Source organism: Lathamus discolor, chromosome 4, assembly GCF_037157495.1.
Source record: "Lathamus discolor isolate bLatDis1 chromosome 4, bLatDis1.hap1, whole genome shotgun sequence".
NCBI classification, from domain to species: Eukaryota; Metazoa; Chordata; class Aves; order Psittaciformes; family Psittacidae; genus Lathamus; species Lathamus discolor.
This window is the reverse complement of record NC_088887.1, coordinates 71,060,275-71,086,506: the sequence shown is the minus strand read 5'-3', so window position 1 is coordinate 71,086,506 and position 26,232 is coordinate 71,060,275. Positions and strand designations below refer to the sequence as shown.

The 26,232-nt window shown below is 43.6% G+C and overlaps 1 protein-coding gene across 1 annotated transcript in view; it reads right to left on the bottom strand.

The window, feature by feature from the left end:
- FGF14 (fibroblast growth factor 14) overlaps positions 1-25,435 on the bottom strand; it is a 402,730-nt gene extending 377,295 nt beyond the window's left edge. The window contains exon 1 of the mRNA XM_065677978.1: positions 24,961-25,435. Within this exon, the coding sequence (XP_065534050.1) occupies positions 24,961-25,168 (208 nt within the window). The 5' untranslated portion in view covers positions 25,169-25,435. The remainder of the gene's footprint in view (positions 1-24,960) is intronic.
- Between the last annotated feature and the right edge of the window lie 797 nt (positions 25,436-26,232).

Here is a 26,232-nt window from a genome sequence, read left to right as displayed (position 1 = left end):
TCTCACTTCATCATTTCCACTTTGGGATCTGATTATATGCGAATGGCAGTAAGATGGAGAAATACACAGATTCTGGGCATCTGTTTTCTGCACCTTGTCCTTGCTTTTCTCTCTTCCACTTCACCCTAAGTAAACGGAAAGGGTGGGTCAGGAGATGCAGCAAACTTTCAGGTTGCTGCTTCCAGGACAGCAGAAACTGGTGCAGGCTGTGCAACAGCTGCCTCAGTTGGAAGCATCCTGCACCTCAGCCCAAAGCCCGCTCTGGCAGCCATCCCACCCTCTGCAGCCAGCACTGAAGCAGAACTGCTGAGCTGTCAGCAGCTTCTCACAAGAGGCCAATTTTTACACTGCATAATTGTAGCAAAAAAAAAAATAATAATAATAATCGTAAGAATTGGCAATTGCATTGATACGCAATCAATGAGAATGCATACGTGAGATACGCAGCTTAAATTCTCGTGCATATCTGATTAGCTGCATCTTTAGAACAGTCTTCCAAAATATTGCAAAATTATTCTTTCTCTTTTTTTTTTTTTTAAAAAGTCTGGATTTAATTCTGCCAAAATATAAAGCCTGTTTTCTTCTTCTTTTCCTCCCTCCAAGTGAGTATAATCCAATTTTCATTTGAAACTGTAACATTTTATTTTGCATTGCTTGGGAGTTATGAACAAAAAGAGAAAAACAGTAACAGGAATGAAAAAGGAGTTTGCCAGCTTCATCTTTATTTAAGCAGACAGAGAATGAAATAGGACGTTTTCCTACAGTTATTCGTCTTCTTCCACCCACTCCCCAGAGAATATCTAGAAAAGAAGGCTCCAGACTGGTTAATCAAAGCCTATGGAAGCTAGTCTCAGGGGCAGTTTTATACATCTGCTACATGCCCTTAGCCTTAGAGTTTCGACTACCAAGATCACGACATAGGAAAGGAGCCAGGATGTTACAGACCTAGGCACTGATGGGAGACCTTCTCTGGTTCACCTTGACAGCCTGTGTCAAGAAGCCAAAAAACATAGTTTTAGCAGACTTGAGTGGTAAAGGTTTAGTGCATCAGCAACAGACAAGATTTTCATTGGGTTACCAGACTGATTGCGACATGTTTTCTGAGACTGGAAACCAGGGTGTTTCAGGAAGATTCGGGGAGGAGAGCTGGGGTCATATTTTCTGACCCTGCAGAAGAATTTGGTTCTGAAATGCTGCTGTTTCACCTTTACTTGTGAAGGCTTGGATAACAAATGCTGCATTTCAGGCTGTGGCCAGGGCCTCCAAACCACCATTTCATCTGGCAGTCCCAGCTTGCAGCTGGCACCCTTGTAGCTGCTTGTCACGTTGCATGGAACCACCCCACCCCATCCCATCTCCCCAGTGACTCTGGGAAGTCAAAGTAAGGAAAAACAAGCACTGTCATCCAAAGAAGAAGGACCCAGTCTTGTTTCCTGCCTCTTTATCCACCAAGCTACTTACTGCATCTGACAATACCCATCAAACCTACTCCCGTCTTAAACCTGCCTCAAAACTTTCCTCCCAGTCAAGCAAGACTAAGCCCACTTGAGCTATCTTCCCAGTCACTGACTCCTCGCAGCAACCAGATGCTTCCAGCAAGACACAACCAACTGCTTTCATCCCCCCTTCATCCCGCCTTCCTCAGTGTCTTCCTGGCACCCACGGCTCAATGAGCAGACTCTCCAGCACACGTCCAGAAAGGTTACAGTTACATACAAATACCAAATATACAAACTGGCATGATCACTGATATTATATGCCACACAAACAAAAACTGGAAGACTATAATAAACACGAAACAAAACATGTATGTCTGTGCGCATGTGTTAAAACTAAAACCTCTCCTTTCCTTTCTCTTGTGGTTTTCCAAACATATACATTCTTTATTCCATAAATATGCATTATGTAAACTGTAGAATAGTAATACAATGAGGAAAGCTGTATCAAACTGGTTACGTTTCCTTTACAATACTCCAGGCAGCATTTTGAATGCTGTATTTTGCTCAGTGTGAATATCTGAACACTGAAAATACTTTCTCAAAACAATAATTAAAAAATTTTTTACCTACTTTCAAGACTTCCATATAATATCCTGGGTGTGTTTGTATAACACTTACTGAAAAAAACAACAATGCAAACCCCAGGTTTCTGTTCAGAAAGTGCACAAAGGAAAATGCTGCAGTGGCTACACTGGTTTTGCTTCAGTACTTTGATGCATAGTTGATTATACACATTTGACAAAAATAAGTTTTCCATAAAGACTTTTTATTAGGGGGTTAGGAAGCCCAAAGTAATAAACAATGCCCAATGTCAAATAAAATCCATCCACTTCTGTGGTGAAACACCACCTTTACTTTTTCATTGAATAATGTAGCCACCATAGCTCATTTCCTTTGTGGCAAAACTTTATGCTCTAGTTCAGAAAAAGCATTAAGTTTTGCCAAAAAAAAAAAAAAACCAAAAAAAAAACCCTCAAAACCAAAAAATGATTAACTAGTCAGTGCCTGGTGATGTTCAGGTGTAAGTAGGAAACAAAAAAACCAATAAAACCTGGAACAAATAAACTATGAACCCTGCATTCTTTTCTCACTTCACAAGCAATAGCTGTCAACTCAAACAGCAACTGCAAACATTTCTCTTGTCAAAGTCCACTAGTTAACCAGGTGGTAGTCCCCAACCCTGAAAGATGTTTGGATGCTGAACTCCTGGTAAAGAACCGGCACCCACACTGCCTACTTTCTGCACATGGAGGGGTCACCTCCTCTCCCCATTTAGTCTTACACCAATAACAAGACAGTGTGAAGGAACCTGGCATCAATTTGCATTCATTGGGGTATTTTTTAGGCCAAGAGGAGGACCAGTTTCAGATGGGTCTAAACAGGTCTGGTTGGAGTTACATGGATGTCCCTGCACTGCACTCTTCAGCGCATCATGTAATAGGAAACGTTATTCACTCAGGTGCAGTGCAGCCCAACTACACACAGACAGCTTGATTTCTAATCACACCTGAGCTAAGAAGTCCTCCTGAGACTTTTCAGTGTCAGCTTGAGCTGTCTGGAAACACGTTGCCTATATTTAAAAGAACTCAGTCATTCCTCTGAAAAGGTCTAGTGCGCCCATGAAGTAGAGCAAATGTCTGTAAAAGCACCACAGAAAACCTCAGACTCTCTTTCTATAATAGACTTACTAGAAGTTAGAAGCTAAAGTCTCTGCAGGTGCTGTGCATTCTTCAACCTAGGGTTTTGGTTGGTGAGCAGGGAGGATTTTCTCTCCATTGTTTCTAACACCTTTCTCAAGCTGCCTAGGAGGTACTCCCTCCAGTGCTCCTGCAGTGCTCAGGCAACGCTCAGTTCTCAGGCAGCAAAGACAAAGAACAAAAACCAATAGGCAATCAAGTAATCAAAGCCCAAGTTTATCATAATTAATACATATAATGGAGATCAGTTAAGAAGAAAGTTAACTACTTTACCAACAGGAGGCTGCTTTATATTTGAGCTTCTTATCCCTTCCTGGTACAATGGCCTATAAACTAAGGGATTAAATCCTGCTACTGCTGTAGTTAAAGCATTACAGCTCTCTAAAGTCAATTACACCTGTCATTTGAATGCTTGATTTTGCAGCTCCTTTTAATGCATTTTAATTTATTTGTTTGTTTTTAATAATGTATTGACAAATATTGTCAAGCAGCAACAAAAACAGGTTGAAAACAAGCACTGTGATTACATGCATCAGGTTTAGCTGCATCACATTCCCAGTAGCTATTCACTTTTCTTCAGATACTTGGATGTCAGGATAAGAATGCTAGTGAGCAAAGAATGGTTTTATGGTTAAGGCATTGAAAAATAAGGTTGTCTTCTTAGAAAGAGTATTATTAAAAAAAAAATGTTAAGTGATTATGCTTTTCTATTCCTCCTTTCCTTTCTTTAAATAGAGGTTAGTAAGACTCCCTTCTCCACAGAAATTTTGGAAGTCCTATAGAATATCTGCAGAATAGTTTATGATCGTGGATGGATACAACTACTTTAAAGCAATGAATTTTTATTTGCTTTCTTTTCTATAGTACATCTGAAAAAAAAAGCATGTTGTAAACTAGAATTTCTACCTACTTCATAGAAAGCAAAGGAATACAGAGCTATGCCATTTTCTCTCAGAGCTTTCACTACTGAATATATGGATTTAAAAGGACCCGATTTTAAAGGAAAAAAATAAAACTTTTACACACCAGGCATCTGATAGTTTCCATAGAACTAATTATTCCTTGCACTCTTTTCCCTGGAAAACAAAAAAAAATAAAAAAAAAAAAGGAAAAGAAAAGAGAAAAAAGAAAAGAAAAGAAAAGAAAAGAAAAGAAAAGAAAAGAAAAGAAAAGAAAAGAAAAGAAAAGAAAAGAAAAGAAAAGAAAAGAAAAGAAAAGAAAAGAAAAGAAAAGAGAACAAAGAAAAAAAAGAAAAAAGAGAAGAAAAGAAAAGGAAAAAAAAGGAAAGAAAAAGAAAGGAAAGGAAAGGAAAGGAAAGGAAAGGAAAGGAAAGGAAAGGAAAGGAAAGGAAAGGAAAGGAAAGGAAAGGAAAGGAAAGGAAAAAAGGAAAAGGAAAAAAGGGATGGAAGAAAGGAAAGGAAAGGAAAGGGAAAAAGGGAAAGGAAAAAAGGGATGGAAGAAAGGAAAGGAAAGGGAAAGGAAAGAAAGGAAAGGGAAAGGGAAAGGGAAAGGAACCAGAAAAATGCTTGGCATTATCAGTGAAACCAGCCAAAACCTTTTACATCTTTCTTCTTAAAATCACTACAGTGGCAAAATATTCTGGAGCACTTTTCATTACTTCCATTCATACAGGAAAAAAAAAAGGTAATGTACTTGTTTCAGATATTGTGTTATGTGGCAGCCCTTCTAGGAGGTAAGTGCTGTTGTGACAGAAGCAAATCTCCACAGCATCACTGATGTGAAAGATACCCTTTCAGTTTTTATCAGCTGAGACTCTGTTCTATGGTTAGGGGGTTGGATATTTTTTCTCCTGAGGCTGTTGGTATCTTGCTGCAGATCCAGTAGCTTATGCATAGGAGAATTGTCGCTGTTGTCCCCATATCAAACAGAGAGATGCTTATGACTCCTGGGCAATTTTCTTTCATGTGTTCATAGAGGAAAGGTTGCGGTCAGAGGAACTGGGGCATGAATTCTTTATTTTGTTCTCCCACTGTCATCTCAGCCCCCTGGGGTCAATGTTGGACAGCATTTTTAACCCGAATCAGGAAACTAGAAAGCTGGTCAAGGAATGCATGTCTGCAGCGAAGATGTTTATTTACATCATACACCATTAACTTTATACCACAGCCATGGAACTGGTCTTAAAAGAAAACACCAGAAATACTAGAAAAAGGAATTATCTCAATTCTGCATCAAGCAGGAGGAGGTTCTTTGTTCCCCACCTTGCTGATTTCTGAAGTCACCACCCTCACTCAAGCAAACAACTGAAAATACGTCTGATCTTTCTCCCTGCATTTCATGTGCTGCGTTCGAGTCATCTGGATATCAACCCCACCAGCTTTGAAGAGATGCTCAAAGTGCAGTAGAATAGGTAGTATTGCTTCCACTTGTGTAAATATTGTATGTTAGCAACTCAACATGAATCACAGCTCAAATTCGCAGATGAAAGATGCTAAAAGCCCTTGACATTCATCTACCTGCTTACCCCAGCAAGTAGTAACCATTAGAAGTTACTATTTGTCAAAGACTTGAAGTAGCATCCTGGAACTTGTTATTTTGGTTTCTGCAACATGTAACAGTAGCATACACTGTCAAGCGGAGGAAATGAGGAAACAGGAGACTAATGACAGTTTAAGTAGAGATACACATTACAGTATATGGACAAATGAGTGAGCAACAGAAAGCACCCAACACCACTCAAAAAATAGTATGAACTGAGGTAGAATTGTTGATTTTAATTGCTATATATGTTAAAGCAGAGTACTGGCTGTGTGATTGTGTCCCATAGGTCATTGGGAATCCAGAAATCAGGTGCTTGATAAGCAGAATCACACCACACAGTGCGATATCAGAGACAGATCTGTTGTAACTGGAAGGAATAGGGCACTACTTTACATCCTGCAGCCCACGAGTCTGCCTCTAGCCTTCTAGCTGCTGCAGAAAGAGCAGAGACATGGCTTTCCCCACCTTGCCAAGAATCAACCTCCTGAACATCCCTCTATGCCCAGGATAGAAGAAATAAATTTGTGCCAGCCACTCTGCAGGGAAACAAGGGAGAGAAAGAGCTAAGTACTGCCTTGTCCTTGGTATGCCAAGTGCAGAAATAAGTATAATGTTGCCCTTACCATATGAATAGCACCATTTAAATGAGTGCACATGATTGTATGGGGATTTTATTGAGATGCATCTGGCACAGTCAGCACATGGATTTAGTGTTCTTTTTTTTTTTTTTTATTCATGACTGTGGCAATACGATGCATGTAAAGCAGAGGCACTCAATAATAATATCTTATCCTTTGCCACTGCGCAGTGAGATGTCAAATTCGGACAGAAGCCACTAAACGCTGTGGCTTCTTGGAAATGAAGAACAGTGATCATCCAAAACTCTTTTAGCTGTATGATGACATTGTTCTTAATAATTTTTGTTCCTGAAAAGGTATTTCAAACAAGACAGGTTTCCAATCTTGGTTCTAAAAATGAGATATATATGACTACGACTTCAGTGCCTCCACTGCTATAGCTACTGTACCTATTTAGTTAATAAGAGAGAAAAAACAGCTGATAAAACAAGTGAAACATTTACCTTCCTTATACCTCTGGAACAATTTCAAAGACTGATGAAGACTAAGAAAGAAATTTACTTAGGTTAGTTAGAATAAACAGTGAGTATTTACTATCTTTTAAAAGTCATTGTTAAAATACAAATGCTCTCCTTATTTCCTACTGAAGTATTTTCCTATTTAGACAAGAAAAACCATCTTAGGCCAACATAGCAATAAAACATATTAGATAGAATTCACTTTTCATCTCCCCAGACTTGCATGTGGGTAATATTTTTCTATTGTATTTGTAATACAGTATGTGAATGAAAAACATCAGTTCAGACATCAGCTTGTGAATTGTAAGAATTGTCATCTTTACACTTCCAATTCCAAAGCTGCAGCCTGAGACTCGATGAGGTGGCAAAGATTCAGCAGTGTGCAGCTCAATACGAACATGTGGTATTGTGAATGGCTTGGTACAGTAAAATCAGTCCCTATCTAGGCCTCTTGAGGTACAATGCCAGCTAGGAGGAGTCCGAACCTGTAGAAAGGGAGGAAAGACAGCCTGCAGTACTTTCATTCCACTTTCCACAAGGAGAGAAAAATACAAAAGTGGGAAGAAATATACTCAGAAATAATAATTTCCTGATTTCTGAAGGATAAATAAATCAACCAGATTATGTGCAAGAACAACTAATCTTAAAGAAAGCAAATTTGTACTGGCTTTTAGGTATGAGTCCTTGTAACATTATCAAAGGTCAGCATCTCAGCCTTTACTTGTGTAAAGACTGAGACACAGACAAGGCCTTGAGCCTGCTATTACTGAATTAATACAATTTTTGAGTGACTGAGCTCTTCATTAAATATATCAAAATACTGAAAGGCATAGGTAAAACTAGGCAGTTCAGAAAGTTTGGCTATGAAACTGAACGTTAATATTACCTCTAAAAACAGAACAGGCCATTTGCACTTTCTGTTTTACACTGTTTATAACTGAATAGATCCCATTTATTAAATAATAATACGGAAATTTTCTCTCCAACACTCATCCTAGCCAAGGGCACTGTTTCTCCTTACTGAAATGACCTTTGGGCTTGGTTGAATGCTCCAGACAAAAAGGGGTGGGTTTTTTAACACAACTGGTATTCCAAGACTTGACAACTAAACCATGAGCCCAATCCTGCCACTAACATTACACTTCACCTTTAAGAACATTTTGTATTCTGTTACCAGAAGAATGGGAATTTATCTGATGTATATTAACCTGTTTATCTCCCAGATTATCACTGGACCTTTTAAACTAAAAATTGCCTGCAAAGAAATAAAATGTAATCAAACTTGCATCCACTGAAAAATCCTTCATGCTTCCTTGTACATGCCAAACTATGAGATATCAGGGCAGTAAAACCGAAACTGACCTGTAAGTGTTCTTTCGGGTCCTTGTACATCCATCATAAATATGAGTATTTGGCTCCTGTTTAGACATTATCTTCTCAAATCCTCATTACAGAATTGCCAAAAATGGAGCCAAGTCGAGTGGACACACCTGAAATGGCTGCTACACGATGAAGATGAATGAAAATAAAGGTAGTTTTGTAAGTATTAATAGACTAATGGTATCCACATGCCTGGAAGAGCAGGAAGGCAGAGGAGTGCACAGTGAATACTATCAGTATGGCACATTGAAGTGCAGGAAAGATCTCTATAATAAAATTGAAGCTACCTTTCTTTTTTTCACCTTCTGTAGAACAGAAGAACTTTTAGTAATAAGACCCCAAAATTCTGGTATCTCAGCCACAAAATCTGAAGCTCATTTACAAGACATCTGGGTACCAGCGCATTTACTGGCTTTGCTCTTCCCTCCCTCTACTCCACTTACGCAAATCCCTCTGCACACAGGCTGGATGCTACAGTGAGCAGAGCTTGTGCTCTCTCTAGAGAAATTTCAGAAGCCTTTTTCCTTCCCATCTGTTGTTCAAATTCACTGTAATTTGTTCAGAGTTGAGCTTGTTCTCAGAAGGACAATATTCCCCCAATAAATTCAATAAATTCAAAGTTCAAAATCTCTTCCCTCCTAAAGCAAAGGTTTCTTCTGTTACAAAACAGCTTTGCCACACTGAACCTCATCGGGTGGCAGGGCTATGCCCTGTGCTCCAAGGATGATGGTAATTGTCACTATGGTACTGAAAGCAGGCACCAGATACTTCCTCACGTCACTGAAGGGAACCACAGGAGCTAAACAGTGAGATCTCATATGGAGCAGAGCAGGGGTATCCTAGCTCTCAAGCTTTTTGAAATCCATCCAAATTTAAAATGAACAAAAAGAAAGATGTAAAAGCATACCACAGCAAAGGATATGAACTGGCAGGAGCGTTGTGCTGTACCCACGAAAGTGGAGAGAGCAGTGAGAAAGCCTTGCTCCAAATCCCATGCCCAGGTAGACAAATTTCCCTGCTGGGTGCTGTGAAGCGCGATTTTCACTCTTTCTCTAACAAATTTGTCTGAAAGGAGGATGGGCAGAAAGAGCTGAAGGAGGAAGGACGGGCGTAAGCAGGTGGACTGTAGTAGAAGCCATGGCACTGGCAAAAGGAATTTTTCCATGCCCATGTCTTCTGTGGGCTAAGAAGAGGAAACACAGGTTAGAAAGCTCTGTAATTAGACAACTCTGTGTCTAGGAGCAAGAGCAGTCTACCCAGTCATCAGCCATGTATTATTATGACAAAATGGTGTCTCTTAACAGCGCTGTTAGAGGAAATTTATTTAATTTATGATCTTAAAAATAGTGTGGCAAAAGTTTGCCTGGTTATGAACAAAACAGAAAAAAGAAGACAGGAATGCAAAAGCACACTGATGTAAAATGAGTCTGTAAAAATATCTGAGCTTTTGGTGTGAAAGCATTGGGTGTGACAGAAGACCTGACTCCTCTTGAAGCGTGGGTAAGACTTGAGCCTGCAAAGTACCACACTCCAGACACTCCTACTTATTAGCACTAAGACAATTGTTAGCGTATAACTGCTCACCACTAATTTAAACAAATTGCATATAATTAATTCCTATAAACTCTCCAGAAAACACTGCTTAACTACTCAGCTGCCTGACTGTCTCGGTGTATTCTCAGTTCACAAGGCTTAGGCACTTACAGAGGGTACTATGAACACTGGGCTTAGAATCATGGAGATTTTTGGTTTAACTGCCCTCCTAAGTCAAACAGCATTGAACTTAAAGCACTAATTTTTACATTCCCTTTCAATGATGGTCCTTTATTTCACACCTAGTTGAGTGTACTGCAGTTCACTGGGCTGCACATTACATACTGTTCATTCCACCAGTGCTCTCTGAGAAGCTTCGTAAACTCACCATTATATATAACCTTAAAAGAATTAAAATTTTTAGCACTTTTCCTTGAAAATTATTGGCAATAACTACTGATGCCACTTCTTTGTACACTGGACAGGTCTTTCTGTACTGGATTAAAAACATAAAAATTAAAACATAAATTATAGCTCTCCATCAGCAACTTAGGACACTGCTGTTGCACATTACCCTCAGGGAGAAAGCATTAGTGCCATGTATCAGGGCAAGGAGACTATCAGGTGACCCGCTTACTAATTTGTATACTGCAACGTTTGCAGCTTGAACTTTCATTCCCTGATATTCCTTTTTTTAGAAGTATTTTTCAAAAGGATTAGAAATTCCTGCCAACTCAGCTTTTCATTTTATAAATTTGCTTTAAGGTCCCTCATTGAAGACACGTTGAAACTCATGAAATCTATTTGTGAACCAGTTTCTTCTGGTTTCCACTGTTGCCTGTATGTAACAGAGCAATGAAAAAAACCAAGAACTTTGGGATTCTGAGAAAAAGCTCCATTCTTTTTTAGAGGGGAAAACCCAAGAGGACTGTGTCCACGTGGGGCAAAATTGTTCTGTCTCAGCTGTTCATTTGCTGCTTGTTCTATATGGTTTCTGTAGACTTAAATTAGTTTCATCATACATTAATGTCCTTGAATGCAAAGTGGTGAAGACATGCTTCTTCTGCAAATTAGTCACTGTAAGTTAAAATAGACAAGATGGAGCAGACTGAGGCTGATGCTGTAAGAATTATTCACGTAATAGATTAAGCACAGAACCACTTATCTGTACAAGAAAATTACTGTCTTCCACAGAAACAGAGGCCTCTCCTTACAGAGATCAAGGAGTGGTGGACTGGCAAGAAAGGATTTGAGTATTTAAATCTAGCTAGATTTAAAAAACACAAACCAGTGTGCCAAAGCCAAAAAAAAAAAAAAACCCACCAAAAAACCTTCTACCTTCTTTTCCTCTGAGGGCAAAGATCACTTCCATCACAAGAATGGCCCTGTGCTCTGGTCATGGAGAGCATGCTCCCTTTATCCTCTGGTAAAACCCTTCTTCGAAGGTCTCTGATGATCTAAACTGACAATGGAGCACTGCAGCATAAAGCAAATAGCAAGGAACTTCCAGAAGGATTAAAGCTGGTGCTTTCAGGGAGAATGCCAAATAGAAAGACACTGTAAATGAGGAGACACCAAAGAACTTAATTTCACCAGCCTGGAAGGGGGAATGAAGAAAACACATTTTCATTCTTGGAAAGAATCTAAATGCAGGTAGTCTGTTCCAAATCAGTTAAATGTCATGCCATTTGAAAGGTCCTAGTCATGTTACGTTAATGTGCTGCTAACTGAAGAAATATTTTCCAAGATACCTGGTAAATTGGAAAGTATTTATACTTTTACTCTCTATTACTCCTCTACTGCCAAAATGACTTTACCAGCTTACATGATTTGACTCGACTTCCAAATTTAGAGTTATTTCAGAAATCCAAGCTCTTCATAACAAGCCCACACGCTGAACACAGCCCCCCCACTGTGCTCTATTCTAAGGCAACACAAAGCTATGTCCCATCATCAGAGCTTTTCACAATTGGCTTTATTGTAGTCATTGAAAACTTAAAAATCTCTGTTCTTGTTAAACGCAATATCCTTCTTAGTCACAGATTAAGTAATGATACTGGAGTTTCTTCTGATTTTTAATTTTTAAAGGAACAGTTACTTTAAGGGGTTTTCGGGGAATTCATGAAAAGAGAAGAATCCACTGGTTAAATTCCACCTTTTCATACTTAGCAGTAAGAGTAAACATACCCTTTGCATCCTCAAGGAAAAGAATCAAGAGATTCCAAGTGCTGTAAACTGATTTTCCTTAAAACTAGTCAAAAAACAAGCCAAAACAAAACAAGCAAACAAACAAAAAACCCAAACAAACAAAAAAACCCACAAACTGACAGCTTTATGATTTTTATTTTCAGTAATATAGGCCAAATACACACAAAGGTACTGGAACGTACTGTCAGAATATAAGCCAGAGTCTTCTAATTCACAGATCATGATCAGATTTAGCCTGCCAAAATATTTAAAGCATCAATAATCAGTAAAAATGCTTCTTTACTTGTGCTCCTCACAACTATATAAGGGAAGAGAGGGAGTGGTAGTCGTGGGGAAAGAGATATACACCCTTTACTTCAAAGAAGATCAAGAAGCACGCACAGCAGCAACTCAGGTCTGTGTCCATGTAGCTCAGCAAAGAGAAGATGGGTAAAATGGCAGATTACTCAGATGACCAATACTGTCAGTTTCAGTGCACATGTTCACACAAATGAAGGGGTGATCCCTAGGAAGGTCAGTGATGAGGAAAGCAACTGCAAGTCAACGAAGTGGAAGAAAAAGGTTTTACTTAGAAACAGAGGAAACCTCCAGTCCTTCAACTTTTCCTTACCCTGGACCAGCATTTTTTTGTCAGAGAGAAGGGAAAGGGGAAATCTGTTTCTTCCCCCAGCAAGACTGAACCTCCCTTTGTGTCTGGTTTGCCCTCCTCAGAATTTCATGATGATTCATTCCTTGCTGTCTCAGGTCTCTGCTGCTCAGCTGCCAGACTTACCCCAAAGTGGAGTGTTCTGGTCCCTTTCCTCCACCAGCTTTTCACAGGGTTAACCAAGAGCCCATGGAAAGACACTTTCCAAGGGCTCCTTCCTCAAAGGATGAAGCTGGGATTCACTCCTACTGAAGCTCTAATATCCCCTTTGCTTGGTTGGGATGGTGTCATATGCTGTTATTAGTCCAGGTGTGTACCGACACTCAGGCCGGGGCCACAAATAAATCACCTTACAAGCACAGCCTGCATCAACTTTCCTTAGTGGAAGTGAAAGGGGATTTTCTGACCCTCTTTGGCTGTGCCCACATAGCTAAACAAAAGTGCTAGACATCTGGTCACCCACACTTGTTCCTTGTGTCCCAGGTGGTTTTGGACAACTTCAGCTAGTTCTCTCAAAGCCAGATCTGCTAGGGAGGGTGGTAACTGCAAGTAATGTGGACATTAGCCAGCTAAAGCCATTTGGACTTGGGTCAATCCCTGGCCCTTTTTACTTAAGCAGTATAAATTCAGTCTTAGGCTCCTGAACAACTAGAAGGAGTTTAAGGTAAGGGAAGGATATCAATGTCAAACTGAAGGTGGACAGTTCTTACAATTCTTACTTGCCATCTGTTAATAAGAAGAAATTGGATCTGCCTTTGAAGTTACTTTATGATCTCCAGTAATAAGCTCCTTGACACAGATTTATGGTTATCTACTATGTCTGAATGGCATCTAACATTCTTGGCTTATTTGACTGTAGACTTAATAAGCCATTGGAAGAAAAAAGCAGGTTAATATTGAACCTATACTACCTTCACAGTGCTAATGCTTGCAAATGTGCAGAAATGTCTTTGAAACCTCCTGATAGAAACAAAAGCTATCCAAACGCTTCCAGTGTTGGATACCTCCGTAGTTCATACTGCCCAGTGCATGCTGTCTGAAACACAGATTTCCAAAGTTTAAGATACATAGAAACACATAACACTACATTTTCAAAGTTGTAATATTTTGTTGCTGTTGTTGTTGTTAAGGTTTGTTTTGGCTTTTTTTTTTTTTTATGGAGGATAATACATTTCCTCCCACCATCAGTTACTGTGGCAACTACACTGACTGTCTCAGTGGAGCTCGAGGGCCACCCTCATGAGTAGGCTTGTGTGCCATCTCTCCTGCAAGTGAGCCTGCAGGTGCTAGCCCAGGCTGCTGGAGCACACGTAGGACTCCACACACCCAAACCAGCAAGGGTTGCCAGGTGTGCTCACTCAGGCGGCTTGCAGAGCATCTGCATGGCAGCAGGCAGGCAGGCAGGATGCATGGGATGCTCAACCTAAGGTCACCCTGGAGGCCACTGCTCCAGAGCTGTGCAGTGACAGCTGGTAGGCTCATCAGAGTGTGGGAGCACCTTCAGTTATAAAAGCAAAGCAACATTTACAAGGATATCTCACCTTTTACAAGATAGCTATAAATGGAATAAATTGAGAGAAGCTAAACTCTCAAATGTAACTCTCTTAGATGTCCTTGGGAAAGAAACACTTCTAGAAATAGATGTTTTCCATGAAAATGTCCTTAAATTTCAGATCTATTTGCTCACCAATTGATAAGTAGCTTAAACAATTTCTAAATTCTGCTTTCTTGTAGGACTTTCTATCACTAACATGTCTAAATGACTATAAATTCCCTTAATCCCTTTATTATTTACTTTATAATTTCTTTTGTCACTCTGGTTTTTCAACTCCCTCTGAGAATAAGTGGGAGAGAGAGCATCCTACACTATTCATGTATCATCCATACAGCACTTGAAAAAAAATCTCACCTAATGTACTAACATCGTATTCTGACTTACTTTTGTTCAAACTTCATCAAGTTCCACCCCCAAATTCTTAACCTATATATAGGACTACAAGGGCTTAGTATTTATCTTTTTTTCATCTTCCATCTTAAATCTATTAGCAGGTATTCTTTTTAGCAGCCAGCTTAGACCATAGCCACTCCAGCCAGCCACGGAAAGCCAAGGAAAATGGGCCACAGCAAACAATGAACGCTCACACTACTGTTTCTCCTGATATTTTATTATAAGATTTAACTTAGCCTGCACGATTTACAGCTTGCTTCTGTCCTGGTTAAAAGGTCCTGAACTGCTGCCTCCACTTTCATCCCTATAGCAGCTGGCACAATTGGAACAAAATCATTCTCATCCAGCATCTAAGAGGCCATGAAACTAAGTAGCCCTACAGTTAAACTGCCATGATATTTGCCTGCGTAACCTTAGGTTCAATTATTTTTTCTCAGTAGTGCATGGCAATGGTCAAAATCAACATGTGTGATGTTGAAGTGCTAAGAAAGCCAACACCTTCTAAGACATACTTCCACTGAAATCTTCAATAAGGAGACAATATCTCCTGTGGTCCACAAACCACAGGACTCATCTCCACTTCATGCAGTAATGCCCCAGATGCATCATCTCTTACAAACTGCGAAGATGAACTGAAATGAGAAAAGACACTAGAACACAAAATCACAGTGACTCCATTTCCACTGCTGAGGTGCACATTCCTCCTGCCCGAAGGAAACTCACTTACTCAGATATGTATCACCTAGGAAACTACAACAGATATTTTTTTCTTACACTTTTACAACTTCACAAACACTATCAGGGTTTAAAGTCCAGTTCTAAAACAAATTAAGTCCTCCTTCACAAAATGTGTGTCTTCAATACAAGCACTACATAATGATGTATTTGCTGTAAAACAATCCCATACTGCTTTTAGGTGCTCTGTTCCATGGAAAAGTCCATGCTACCAGTTTCAAAGGTAAAAAATCAACTCTTTGTGCAAATGGGCAGAGCTCAACACTTCAGAAGACAGGGTTTAATAGCACATACAGTCATTGGTTTTGCTACAGATGTCTCTCCCTGGTCAGTACGAAGCTTCAAGTATGTTGCACTGAAGTGGCATGTTAAAACCCTCTCATACAATAATGTCTCAAAACTAGACTATCAAAAGTGAACTCAGCCAAAGGTGAACAAGGTTCATCAAAGGTGAGCAAGATCGAGACCACAGGCTGTTCTGTCTGCACTCTGCTGAAAGTGTGGACATACGGAGCATGCCTTGCAGCCACATGGGTTTTGTAGTTCTCTGGGAACTCCTCAGCAGGGTACTACAGCCACAGGCACGTAGCACCCATGTAAGCAGAAAAAGCCAGGACCTGGAAACAATTCCCTATCAGTTCAAGAAAGAATTGCTTAGCAATATTACCCAGAAAACTCCCCTGAAAGCTGAGGAGTCCTGCGTCAACAGCAGAATCTCACATACAGCAGTTTATCCTCAAACAGTCCTCAAAACAAATGAAAGGCACAACATTGGTTCTTATGTCTTTTGAACCCTCTCGCTGATTTTACTGTCTTTTCCTAGTCAATCAATTGCTTTACTGTATTTATGTACTTCTGCTACTGCTCTGCTGCTATAAATTAGCAGAAAGTGGAAAAGCAATCATTCATACAGCTCACGCCAATAAAACAAAGCATAGTTCATCAGCCTACCCTTCATCCCTCCGAAATATCTATTACATCAGCAATAACCTGTACAGTCATCCTGCTCACTGCCACGAGCTAATTAGTCGAAGTGCTGGAGAGAACTTGAACATATCTGAGAGAAACATAATTAAGGGCTACTTTTCCTCAGAGACCCTAAACCAAAGTAAAAAGGTGAGATGCCTGCACAAGCACTGGGTGAAAGAACTGAAAGAGATGTGAGAGGCTATAACGGAGGAGACAGTGTCTGGGAAGGGTCAAGGTCATATTCACAGAGATAAAACAGGTCTGAGTAAAGCAGGAGACCAGAAAATGCTGGTTCTGAAAGCCTGTATAACCTTCTTTTTTTGAGGAAGAAAGTCTCCTTCATATGAGGACAAACATAAAAAAAAAAAATGGTTTATACTGGCAGGGGGCTAGAAGGAAACCTCTTGGAGGCATGAGGCTTTGACAGATTTTAATCCACCTGTTAATCCTACCTTAAAACATGGATTTTAGTGAAAGCTGAAAAAGTTGAAACCAGAAAATTGTACCTGGGTTTTACACATCCTAAAGTTAATTCATATCTGAGATCTTGGGTTGATCTCCCAGTGGGATAATCTGCCCAAATCAGGTTTAGGTTCAGTTTCTCAGAGACTATTAGTAGTCTAGGTTTGACTTGCGATTTCTAGTTGCAAGAAAATCAGAACTGTAAAGTGTTTTTTTCGTATCATGATGAGCACCATGAATTAATAAGCACTACTATTCATTTAACCCTTGTTAAGATATTCCTGATAGGATACTCTGTAAGTTATTATTATACTAATGCTTTAACTGATTAATTTTTTAAGCATTTCCCTACTTTATATTTTTTTTTTCACATTTTTTTTCTACAATTTCCACTATGTTTTGCACTGGTAGTTCCTGTTCATGTCTTTCAGTGTCAATAAATATATCTGTATTAGCAATGAGTGATATCTGTAGAAACTGCTGGGCACTAGTAATGCTCCTTAATGCACTTCTCTAATGAGAAGCATGAACTGGGAACTGTTTAATCTGGGCATTTTGTTTAAATGTAGCAGGACATGCTTAAAAATACATTTACTGAAAGAGTAAAAACTCTGGCAAACTTGCCTTCTTTAAATTAACATTTTCAGCTCAAACCTCATTAAAGGGCAATGAAATTCCTGTGTATTTCCTTTGCTAGCATTGGTGAGAACCAAGAGATTCATATGTAAACAGAACTCTCTGTTTTCATACGCAAGCTCTCTCTCCTGTTCAAACCATTCAACACTGGTACAAAATTCTAGTTTTCAGTCACAGTAGAGCTTAATTCTTTAAAAGCTTGTTCGAGGGAGAAATACTCTGCTTCTTCCCTCAAGAGAAGGGACTTTGTGAAAACATGCCCTTTGCAGGAGATACTTCCTTATCCCATAGGCCTAGAAAATCCATAGGAATTAACTCCTTTTAGCTGGATGAAAGCAGAGCATGCAAAGGGATGCTGCTGCCTCATCTTTGCCCTCCAAAGCGAGAAACATCTTGTATCCTCAGCAACGGCAACTTATATTGCACAGGACCTGGAATGATGGAAATGCCATTTTTTCTGACAGTTCAAGGAAGGAGAAGGCACTGTGAAGGAAATACTCTTCACCTGATAGATGAGATATTCACTCCTGAAAAGCTCCCCATTAACAGTAGTCACAAACACATAACAGGTATAGCTTCTGATTTTCAACAGAAGTGTGAAGGAGTACCCACCAAATGGACAAACCCTTTCCACGTAGCACATGGTTATGTGCAGCTCACTGCCCCGCCAAGGTTTTGATGTCCAAAATAGAAATGCTGTTTGACAAGTAAAGGTGGCTACTACATGCAGTGGTCTGAATAAAAGCTCCAACTTAAGACAGTCCAGTGACAGCTGAAAACCAAGAGGGCAGATTAGGGGAAGGATCAAACCTAGATTTGCCCTGTGTTTTGGTGTTTTCTTACACCACCTAATGCCCAGAGGTAGCGACAGGGCATGTTGAAGAGCTACACCATGAGTCTTGCACATTCTGCCTCCTCACTGTATTCTTATCTTTCCAGATGTCAAAACTGTATGAAAAAACTACGGATGATATGATGAATTTTCAGGGAACAGAGAAGTCTACTCCCTTATCAGCTCAGTGAAATACAGCCCTTTCGGGAATTTACTTAAAACAATTTTTTCATAGAGGATTACAGTTTGTTTGTATCAGTGTCTGAAACAAAAAGCCAAAACAATTCCAATGGAATTAAAATGTTTAACCTTTGGTTCAGTTCTACTGTCTGATGGGACCAGGTTAATTTTAGTGCCACAAAATTATTAAGCCAAGTAATTTCCAAGATACTCCTTATGTAGGCAAAGAGATTAAACTTGTTCAGTGCAATTCCTCATGCTGTTTCCAGTTAAAGTAAAATAAGCAGGTGTCAGACTGAAAACACAAAATACGGACATTAAAATTACACCATCAATTTCTGCTAGCAACTGCGTGCATTTATCACCATTTGACCAACGCAGCCATACAATATTAACTCCCAAACTATTAAAATGTTGATTACGTTCACCACAGTATGTTACCTAAACTACTGCATTGAATTTTATTGCAGATATTATTATTCTGGCTTCTCAATGCTGTCTCATCAGCAACTATTTACTTTCCTTAATACTATTTAATGTGAGTGTTTCTAATAGCAAATGCTACAGACACACCAAACCTGCATTTCTTCTCTCCATTAAAAGCCTTTCACTCAATTATTTCTGAGGTTTTGCCCTCAAAAATGTCCCCTTCAAAGTCAGCATGTTTCTGATTTGAGTAACAACTTTGTTAGTTACTTACATGCTATTTACCTTTGCTGCAGAGTATATTAAAAAGAATTTTGCTTGCTATGAGTTCAGTCCTTCGTGGTGCCAACCACCATCCGCTCTCTTTGCAATTATAATCTTTCTTACAGTAGTTTTGAGTGGCTCAGAACCTCTAAGGACCCACTTCGAGAACATGATAAATAACTTTTTAAGTAGCCAGTCTGAAGATGAATATACTCCTTTGAGCACTTTATCACATGGTCTCCAATGAAGAGATTTTCCTCACAGTTGCTCTGTTTTTACGACAGTAGAAGCACACTCTGCAAGAAGCAGCCTCTTGCTGAACTAAACATGGCCTCAGCCCTGTGAAGCTAATTTCCAGGTACACTGTTTTTCTACTGTATACACTCGTTCTGTACAGTGGCAAGTAGCTCCCAGGTAAATCAAGCCTTGTGCTACACCACAGCAATTTTTTCTCACAACAGAGACAGCAAAATTTTAAGATCATGCAATGTTTTGTTACTCGGTAAATTGTTCAGCAAACTAGTAATTTGTCTTTGAAAAGCTATCATTCACTGAAATGCAAAAGGCAAACAAAAGGACTAACAACACACTTGCTCAATGTTCAGATACTGCCTGTGATTTTTAACAAGCAGGAAAGCAACAAATCACTGCTCTTGAAGTAACAAGATCATTCTTAACTGAATGAAACCTGCTCCAACAGGATGCAGTGCTCACAGGCACATTTGGCAAACGTCTGTAAATATTCAGCAGAGTTTAAGTTGCACACAGCTGCTTCATTTATCATCCTAGACTCTTAGAGTTTCATCCTACATGTTGAGTGCTTATACAAAAACCTCAGTAGTGATCCCACCAACAGCAAAATGCCACCTCAGAGTCAGTGTAATGCCCTGATTCCTATTTCTTTAGTTTTATGAAGTCCTCTGGAAAAAAGCAGTTTCCAGTTTCATACAATTTGCTCCTCTCCAGATTATAATTTTACAGGCATTTACTACACAGAAAATCTTTGCAATGAGACAAATTCTGAACATCTAAATCACTCCTTATCTAAACTTGAAGTCAATAGGAATTTTAGCTGAAAATTAATACAGTTAACGTAATCGAGGCAGGCAAGCAGAATAAACATGAAACTCAAATGAAAACTGCATACATATAAATATTTAAACCAACGATTTCTGTAAATACATTTTTCATATTTTCCCTAAGCTTAAGTCATCCTTTGTATATTTGGATTCATTTATAAATGGCCTGTCATTAGCAGACATTGAACTAGGTGTAAGCATTTTATCACAGTAGTGAGATACATGAGCAGGCATAAATTTCACCCCTTAACAAGTAGAATATGCAATTTAATTTGATCAAGAATAATTAAATTTGTATTAACTAGGGAAGTGTATTCCATAGAGGACGAAACTTCAGTAGGTGAAATATGTGTAAATAGGCAATTTTACATTTGAGCGAGAGAAATCATCGCGGCCCCACTGACATTGGAATTATAGTATTTAAGACAGTCAGAGCTGCTTTCCAGACCCACGCGAAAGAAACTTCAAGGACCCAATCCCACAGCTCTCACCGAGGCAAAATACCCTTTGTCTTCTGGCAGGAGGTTTGCTTTCTATGAGAAAGGAGGGCGATGGGAGGCCCAGTTTCCTTAGAATTCAGATCAAGACACACATTATACATTTTATGGGCATGACCCAAGCTTCCATTTCAAACAGATCCTCACATGGCTGTGCTTAAAAACTTTTCCAAAATGATAAGTGACCACAAAAGAACAGCCTGACTATTTTATGGAGTTTAACAAGGGACTAGGAAGAGACCCCAGATCAGCCACAGCAGCATTGCAGATGTTCATCTTTTTTAATAGGTTTTGTATTTGAGATTGATACGGGATTGATACAGAAACTAAATTCCTCTATCAGCAACAAATTTATAGTAATGCCAATTTCCCTCGACTCTCCTGTCAGCATCCCTGACTGAGTTGGAGAGATGCCTCTCCTTGGAGGTAAACGGAGAGGAAACCTGATCCATCCTCTGTCTGCTGGGCTGCTACCAGGAGTGAAATGTGAGAGCAGTTCCCGCCATGGTGGCATCTAGTACTCCAGCCAACTAACTCATTTCCCGTGGGCACCCTAACAGCTGTCATTCAGAAATTAAAGTAAAATAAAATATAAAATAAATCTATTAATTTGCAGTATTTGGGTCAAAAAAACACCCAGGGATTCTCTCCTTCCCTATTTTCCCTCAAGCCCCAAATCCTCCCCATGATTTAACCATTCCCTAACTAAATGTATGCAGGTTAGTGCCTCAAGGCTTGGGGGGGCAACCAGGATGGCATCTTATCATTACAAGCATTGGCTCAGGCCTTATGGCTTTGAGCAACTTTAAACTCTTTGTGTGAAAAAGTCCGCTTTCGCTCACACTTTGTGAAGTCCTCTCCGTGTGTGTAGGACAAGCTGGAAGGGCAGAGTTAGATGGGAATAATTACAAAAGCAAGTGAGGCCCAGGGAACCTAGCACATTGCAAATGTTTTCATGCTGGACAGGATGCTGCAAATACGTGAAGCTCAATTACTTTTTGTACTATTAAACTCAAGAAAATGCAAACCATTTCAATCAGTGCAAGCAAAACCACACCTATTGCTTCTCAAAGTTTTTCTCCTTATGAAGAAACATGGAGAGGTAAATAACTACCAGTCAAAGGCAGCTCCTCTATCTAGAACACCAAATCTGAAGCAAAGGGGTTTAAACCGGCTGCATTTCTATGACGGATGAACACAAGCCTCCTGATGCAACCGTGCGAGAGACTTGCACACACCTCACCGTATACCCCATCCCTCTCTGCCCAGCTCTGCCCTCGCTCTGGAGCTCTGCGTGGTGCCAGTAGCCACAGCAAGGCCAGAAGGGACCCCCAGCATGGAGGGGAGCCCCGGGAGGAGGTCGTGCAAGGAGGGGAGGGCTGCAGCCGGAGGTGAAGAGGAATTGCAAAGCAAGAACATCTGGAAATGAGCCACCCAGTCCCGTTTCTGGAAAAAGACCAGCTGTTGAAACAGACGATTAAAAACGTGCAGCAGGCCGCAAACAGCTAAATGAACTGAAATTACAGCCGGCGTGAGCTGCCTCACCTGCTTGGCTTTCCGCACCGCTGGCTCAGCGGCAGCTGCTCGCTCGTGCGGTGCCTTTTGAGACCAAAAAGAAAGCAGCAGCTCCTGAAAAGTTTGGCTGCCAAAAGAGGTCGGGAAAGGGCCGGGGGGTAGCGGAGCCCCTCGCCGCAGCGGCGATGGGGGGACTCTGGCTCCCGCAGGCAGAGCTGGCCACAGAGTGTGGATCCCCATGGCCAGGGGCACCGGACAAGGCCGGGCGTCACGGCACCGGCTCCCTGCGCTCCCCCGGGCAACCCCAGCCTAGATGGAAATGATCTGCCGGCGGAGCAACAGCGCCTGTGACCGAGCTACCAGCTAATCCGGCCAAACGGATTATTAGCCTCCCCAAACAACTAGCCGCAGTTTAGGGATGTCAGGACACGGCATGACGCGGCTTGGGCGGGATCACGTTGGACCGGAGCTGAGCAGCGCAAACTGTGCGGGCGGGAAGAGTAGCCGCAATCCCCCACTCCGCGCTCCGTGCCTCCCTGGCACTCCCTGGCAGCCATCCCTCAGCCCGGCCCCCGGGGTTTCTGCCCCCCGCCCCAAGTCCGCCCCGCTTGTTCTGCCGTCCCTGGGGAGGGCGGTGGTGGGGTGCAATGCCACTCCTGCCACTAAATCCCACTCACCCCTTAGAGGTGGTAGTGCGGCAAAGTCCCTGGGAGGGGGAAAGGTGAGCTGCGGACCCTGACACTCCCCGAAGGACACGTCCCGGCTTCAGGGGCCATTTCCTTACCAGGGACCCCTCCGCAAGGAAAGGACACGGGCCTTTGGGGAGCGGGGGTCGGGAGGGGTATGTTTATACGCCCCCTCCCTCCTTCTTTGTCGTCCCTCCCCCAGTATGCAAAATGAAAGGTCTAGAAACCACAATCAACACACAACCCAAGCCTTTCCTCCGGAGCATCGCTGCTCGCCCAGAGCACCACGGCGCTGGAGCCGGCCCCCCTCCCGGGGGGACGGGCGGCCGCAGCAGCGGGCAGGGGAGGCAGAGTCACGCCGCGGCTCTGCTTTCCCCCTGCGTTCACGGCCCCTGCGTTCATGGCCCGGGCAGGGGGAGAGGGGGAGTCCCCAGGGGCTGCGAGAAGGTATCCGGCTGCCCTGCCCCATCCCTTCCCGGCGGGGGCACAAGGCTGGGAAGTTGCTCCCGGCCCGGGGAGGCAGCTTGCTGCAGCACAAAGGGACGAGTGAAGCAAAGGGCACTTTGCGGGAGGCTGAGCGCAGCCTCCGGCGGGGCATTTCGGCCTCTTTGGTATGCTGAGAAGTGGCTACTCTTTGCTGCAGCGGCAGCGGAGGGGAGGAAAGGGACGAGCTGGCAAATGGGAGAGGGGGGCGGGGGGAGGGGGGGGGCAAGAAAAAATCCGTCGAGGTGCCCACCTCGACTCTTTGCACCGGCCCTCAGTGGGCAGAGCCGGAGCCGACACGCCGGCTGCCGGGGAGGAGAGGAGTGCGGGCTGCCAGAGCTGCTGCTTGTTGATGTTGGGGTGTCAGAACGGCAACGAAAGCCTATGATCTACTACACTGCAGTGCCAGCGTCAGGAGCCTCCAGCTCGGGAGCTGACACTGCAGGGCAGCCGGCACACACACACACCAGCGCGCACACACGGCATCCCTCCTTCCACCCTCCCTCCAGCCCTTCGCAGCCTGGGCTCCAGCGGCTCTCGCCTCCCCAGGCACACAAGTGCCTGCAGAGAACCTGACGGCCGCGGGGGCCGGAGCCCGTTGTGAGGGGGGCGGGGAGGACCGGTGTTTCCCCTGAACACCTCCAGGTTCTCCCGCCAGCCGAGCATCCCTTCTCGCCCACCTTGCTCACCAAGCCGCGGGCTTGGCCGCACAGTAGCCCAGGGCAAGAGGGATGCAACAGCAGCAGCAGCAGCGTGACCCGCCCCCGGGCCCCGGCGGCCCGGAGCACCTACATTTGCATTCCTTATGTAATGTACTGCAAGTTTCCCCCTCGGAGCCGGGCTGAACCGAAGCGCATGATCCTGGCTGCCAGGCAGACATAGAGATGGACGCAGAGACACCGGCGTGCGCACAGAGGGGTCAGCCCGGCAGGGAGAGGCGGCGGGGCGATGCAGCCGCCCAGGCGGTGCTGCCGCCCCGGCATCGCTGGCTGAGCTGCCGTCTGGGCACAAGCCCCAAGAAAGTGTCCACCCGCTTATCCTCACCCATCTTGCACCTTCCCGGCCTAAAGCCCCGGGGGGTGAGTGACAACGGGGAGCCCCCGGGCCGGGCGATGCCGGGCTTGACTCAGAGAGACGAGCGAGGCGGGGGGGGGGGGGGGGGTGGGGTGGTGGGAGTGAGTGCGTTTGTGGTGGGGGGTGACACACTGCAAGCTAATCAGAAAGTGCTGTGCAGGACCTGAGCCCCGGCACACTCGCCCACCGCAGGCAGGGCCGGCTCACACCAGCCCGGAGACCTGGGCTCCTCTTCCCAAAACTTACTGGGGGTCTGCACAGGGGGGCTCTCATCGGGGGCGGGAGCAGAGGGAAGGGGGGCTCTACTGGCTTCCCCTCAAAAAGGGTAGCGATATAAAAGTTTCCTCCCTGGAAACAGCACATAGAAACTAAGAGATGAAAGCTGGGCTAGGGTCGCCTTTGGTTATTTTTTCTTTCTTTCTTTTCCGTGGTGACAGTGTCTGAAGCTAAACCAAACCGCTCCTTGCTTATTCATACACATATGCACATGCATGTCCGTGCTGGCCTCCTTCTATTTCCCCCTTCTCCCCTCAGCAGGATTGCAGATCTACCTCGGCGAGCAACAGACAAGGTAGCATAAAAGGAAAACAACGCAGTGCAATGGATTGCTTACCAGTTTGGTTCTTGTTTTTCTTAAGACTCTTGCCACAAAGACACTGCAGCATATGCGATCCTTTGCTGAAAATGTTCCAAAGAAACCACATTGATTTGGGCGAAAAGCAATCCAGCAGCTTATACACCCTGAGAAAGAAGAGATCCTTGTGGTTGCATAATAATAAATTGAGACCAGTTCTCCTGAAGAGGGGTACCAGTTTTATCATAGAAAAAGCGATTATATTCCGATCTTCTCCCAGTTTTTTTTCCTCACGTGGTATATTTCTTTGAGACTTTTCAACGGATGCCTTTTTTCAGCCAGGCTGAATGGTTATTCCCCCTAGACCAACACCGGACTATAACCAAAACCGTGGAGAGAAAATAAAACAAATCCCTTTTTTTTTTTTTTTTTCAGCGCGAAGCCAAACGAAAAGTAAGGAGGTGAAATCCCAGCCGAGGCCAAAACCTCATCCGAGACACCGGCAGAACGCGGAAGAAAGATCCCCAGAGAGAAAACCATAGCCTGGTACTTGACTGCTAGGAGGATGGGTGGATCTGCAGAACAAAAGCCACGGCAGGATCCATCCTACTGAGCGACTGCCATTGTGCAGCCCCGCGGCGGGAGAGCGCACCACCAGCTCCCGGCCGAGCCCGGCTGAGGCGCACACACCGCTGCCGGCCGCGGGCGCCAACCCCGCCCGCAGCCCCCGCCGCCGCCCCGCAGCCCCCGCCGCCGCCGCCGCCGCCCCGGACGCCGCCCGCCCTCGCCCGCGCGGGCCGCTCGCCTCCCGGCCCCGGCTGCCGCTGCGCCCCGCACCGCCGCTCCGCTCCGCGCCGCGCCGCGCCGGAGGCAGCACCCCCGCCCGCCCCGCGCCGCCCCGCGCCGCCCGCCGCAGCCTCGGCGCCCAGTCGCCGGCGGGCGTCCGGGGAGGAGGAGCCGCCGTGCCCCGCCGGCCCCGATCGCCGTCACGTACCCACGTGCGGCACAGCCCGGCCCGGCCCGGCACCGCACCGCACCGCCCGCGGGCTGCCCGCCCGACCCCTGACACGGGGCCCGAGCCCTGCTCGGTCATGGAGTGGTCCCTAGGAGCGCCAATGAATGGCCAACGGGCGGGAGCCGCATAGCCCAGCCTGGAAACGACGGTGGTTCTGGAAGCTGTCCCTGCCGGCGTCATACCTAAAAAGTGCGCTGGTGAGGTGTAAGGGTGATTGACCCAGCAGTTCGGGTGACGCCATGTGCAGTGGAGCCCTGGGCCATGAACTGGGGTCCCAAGCACCACAAGTACCTATG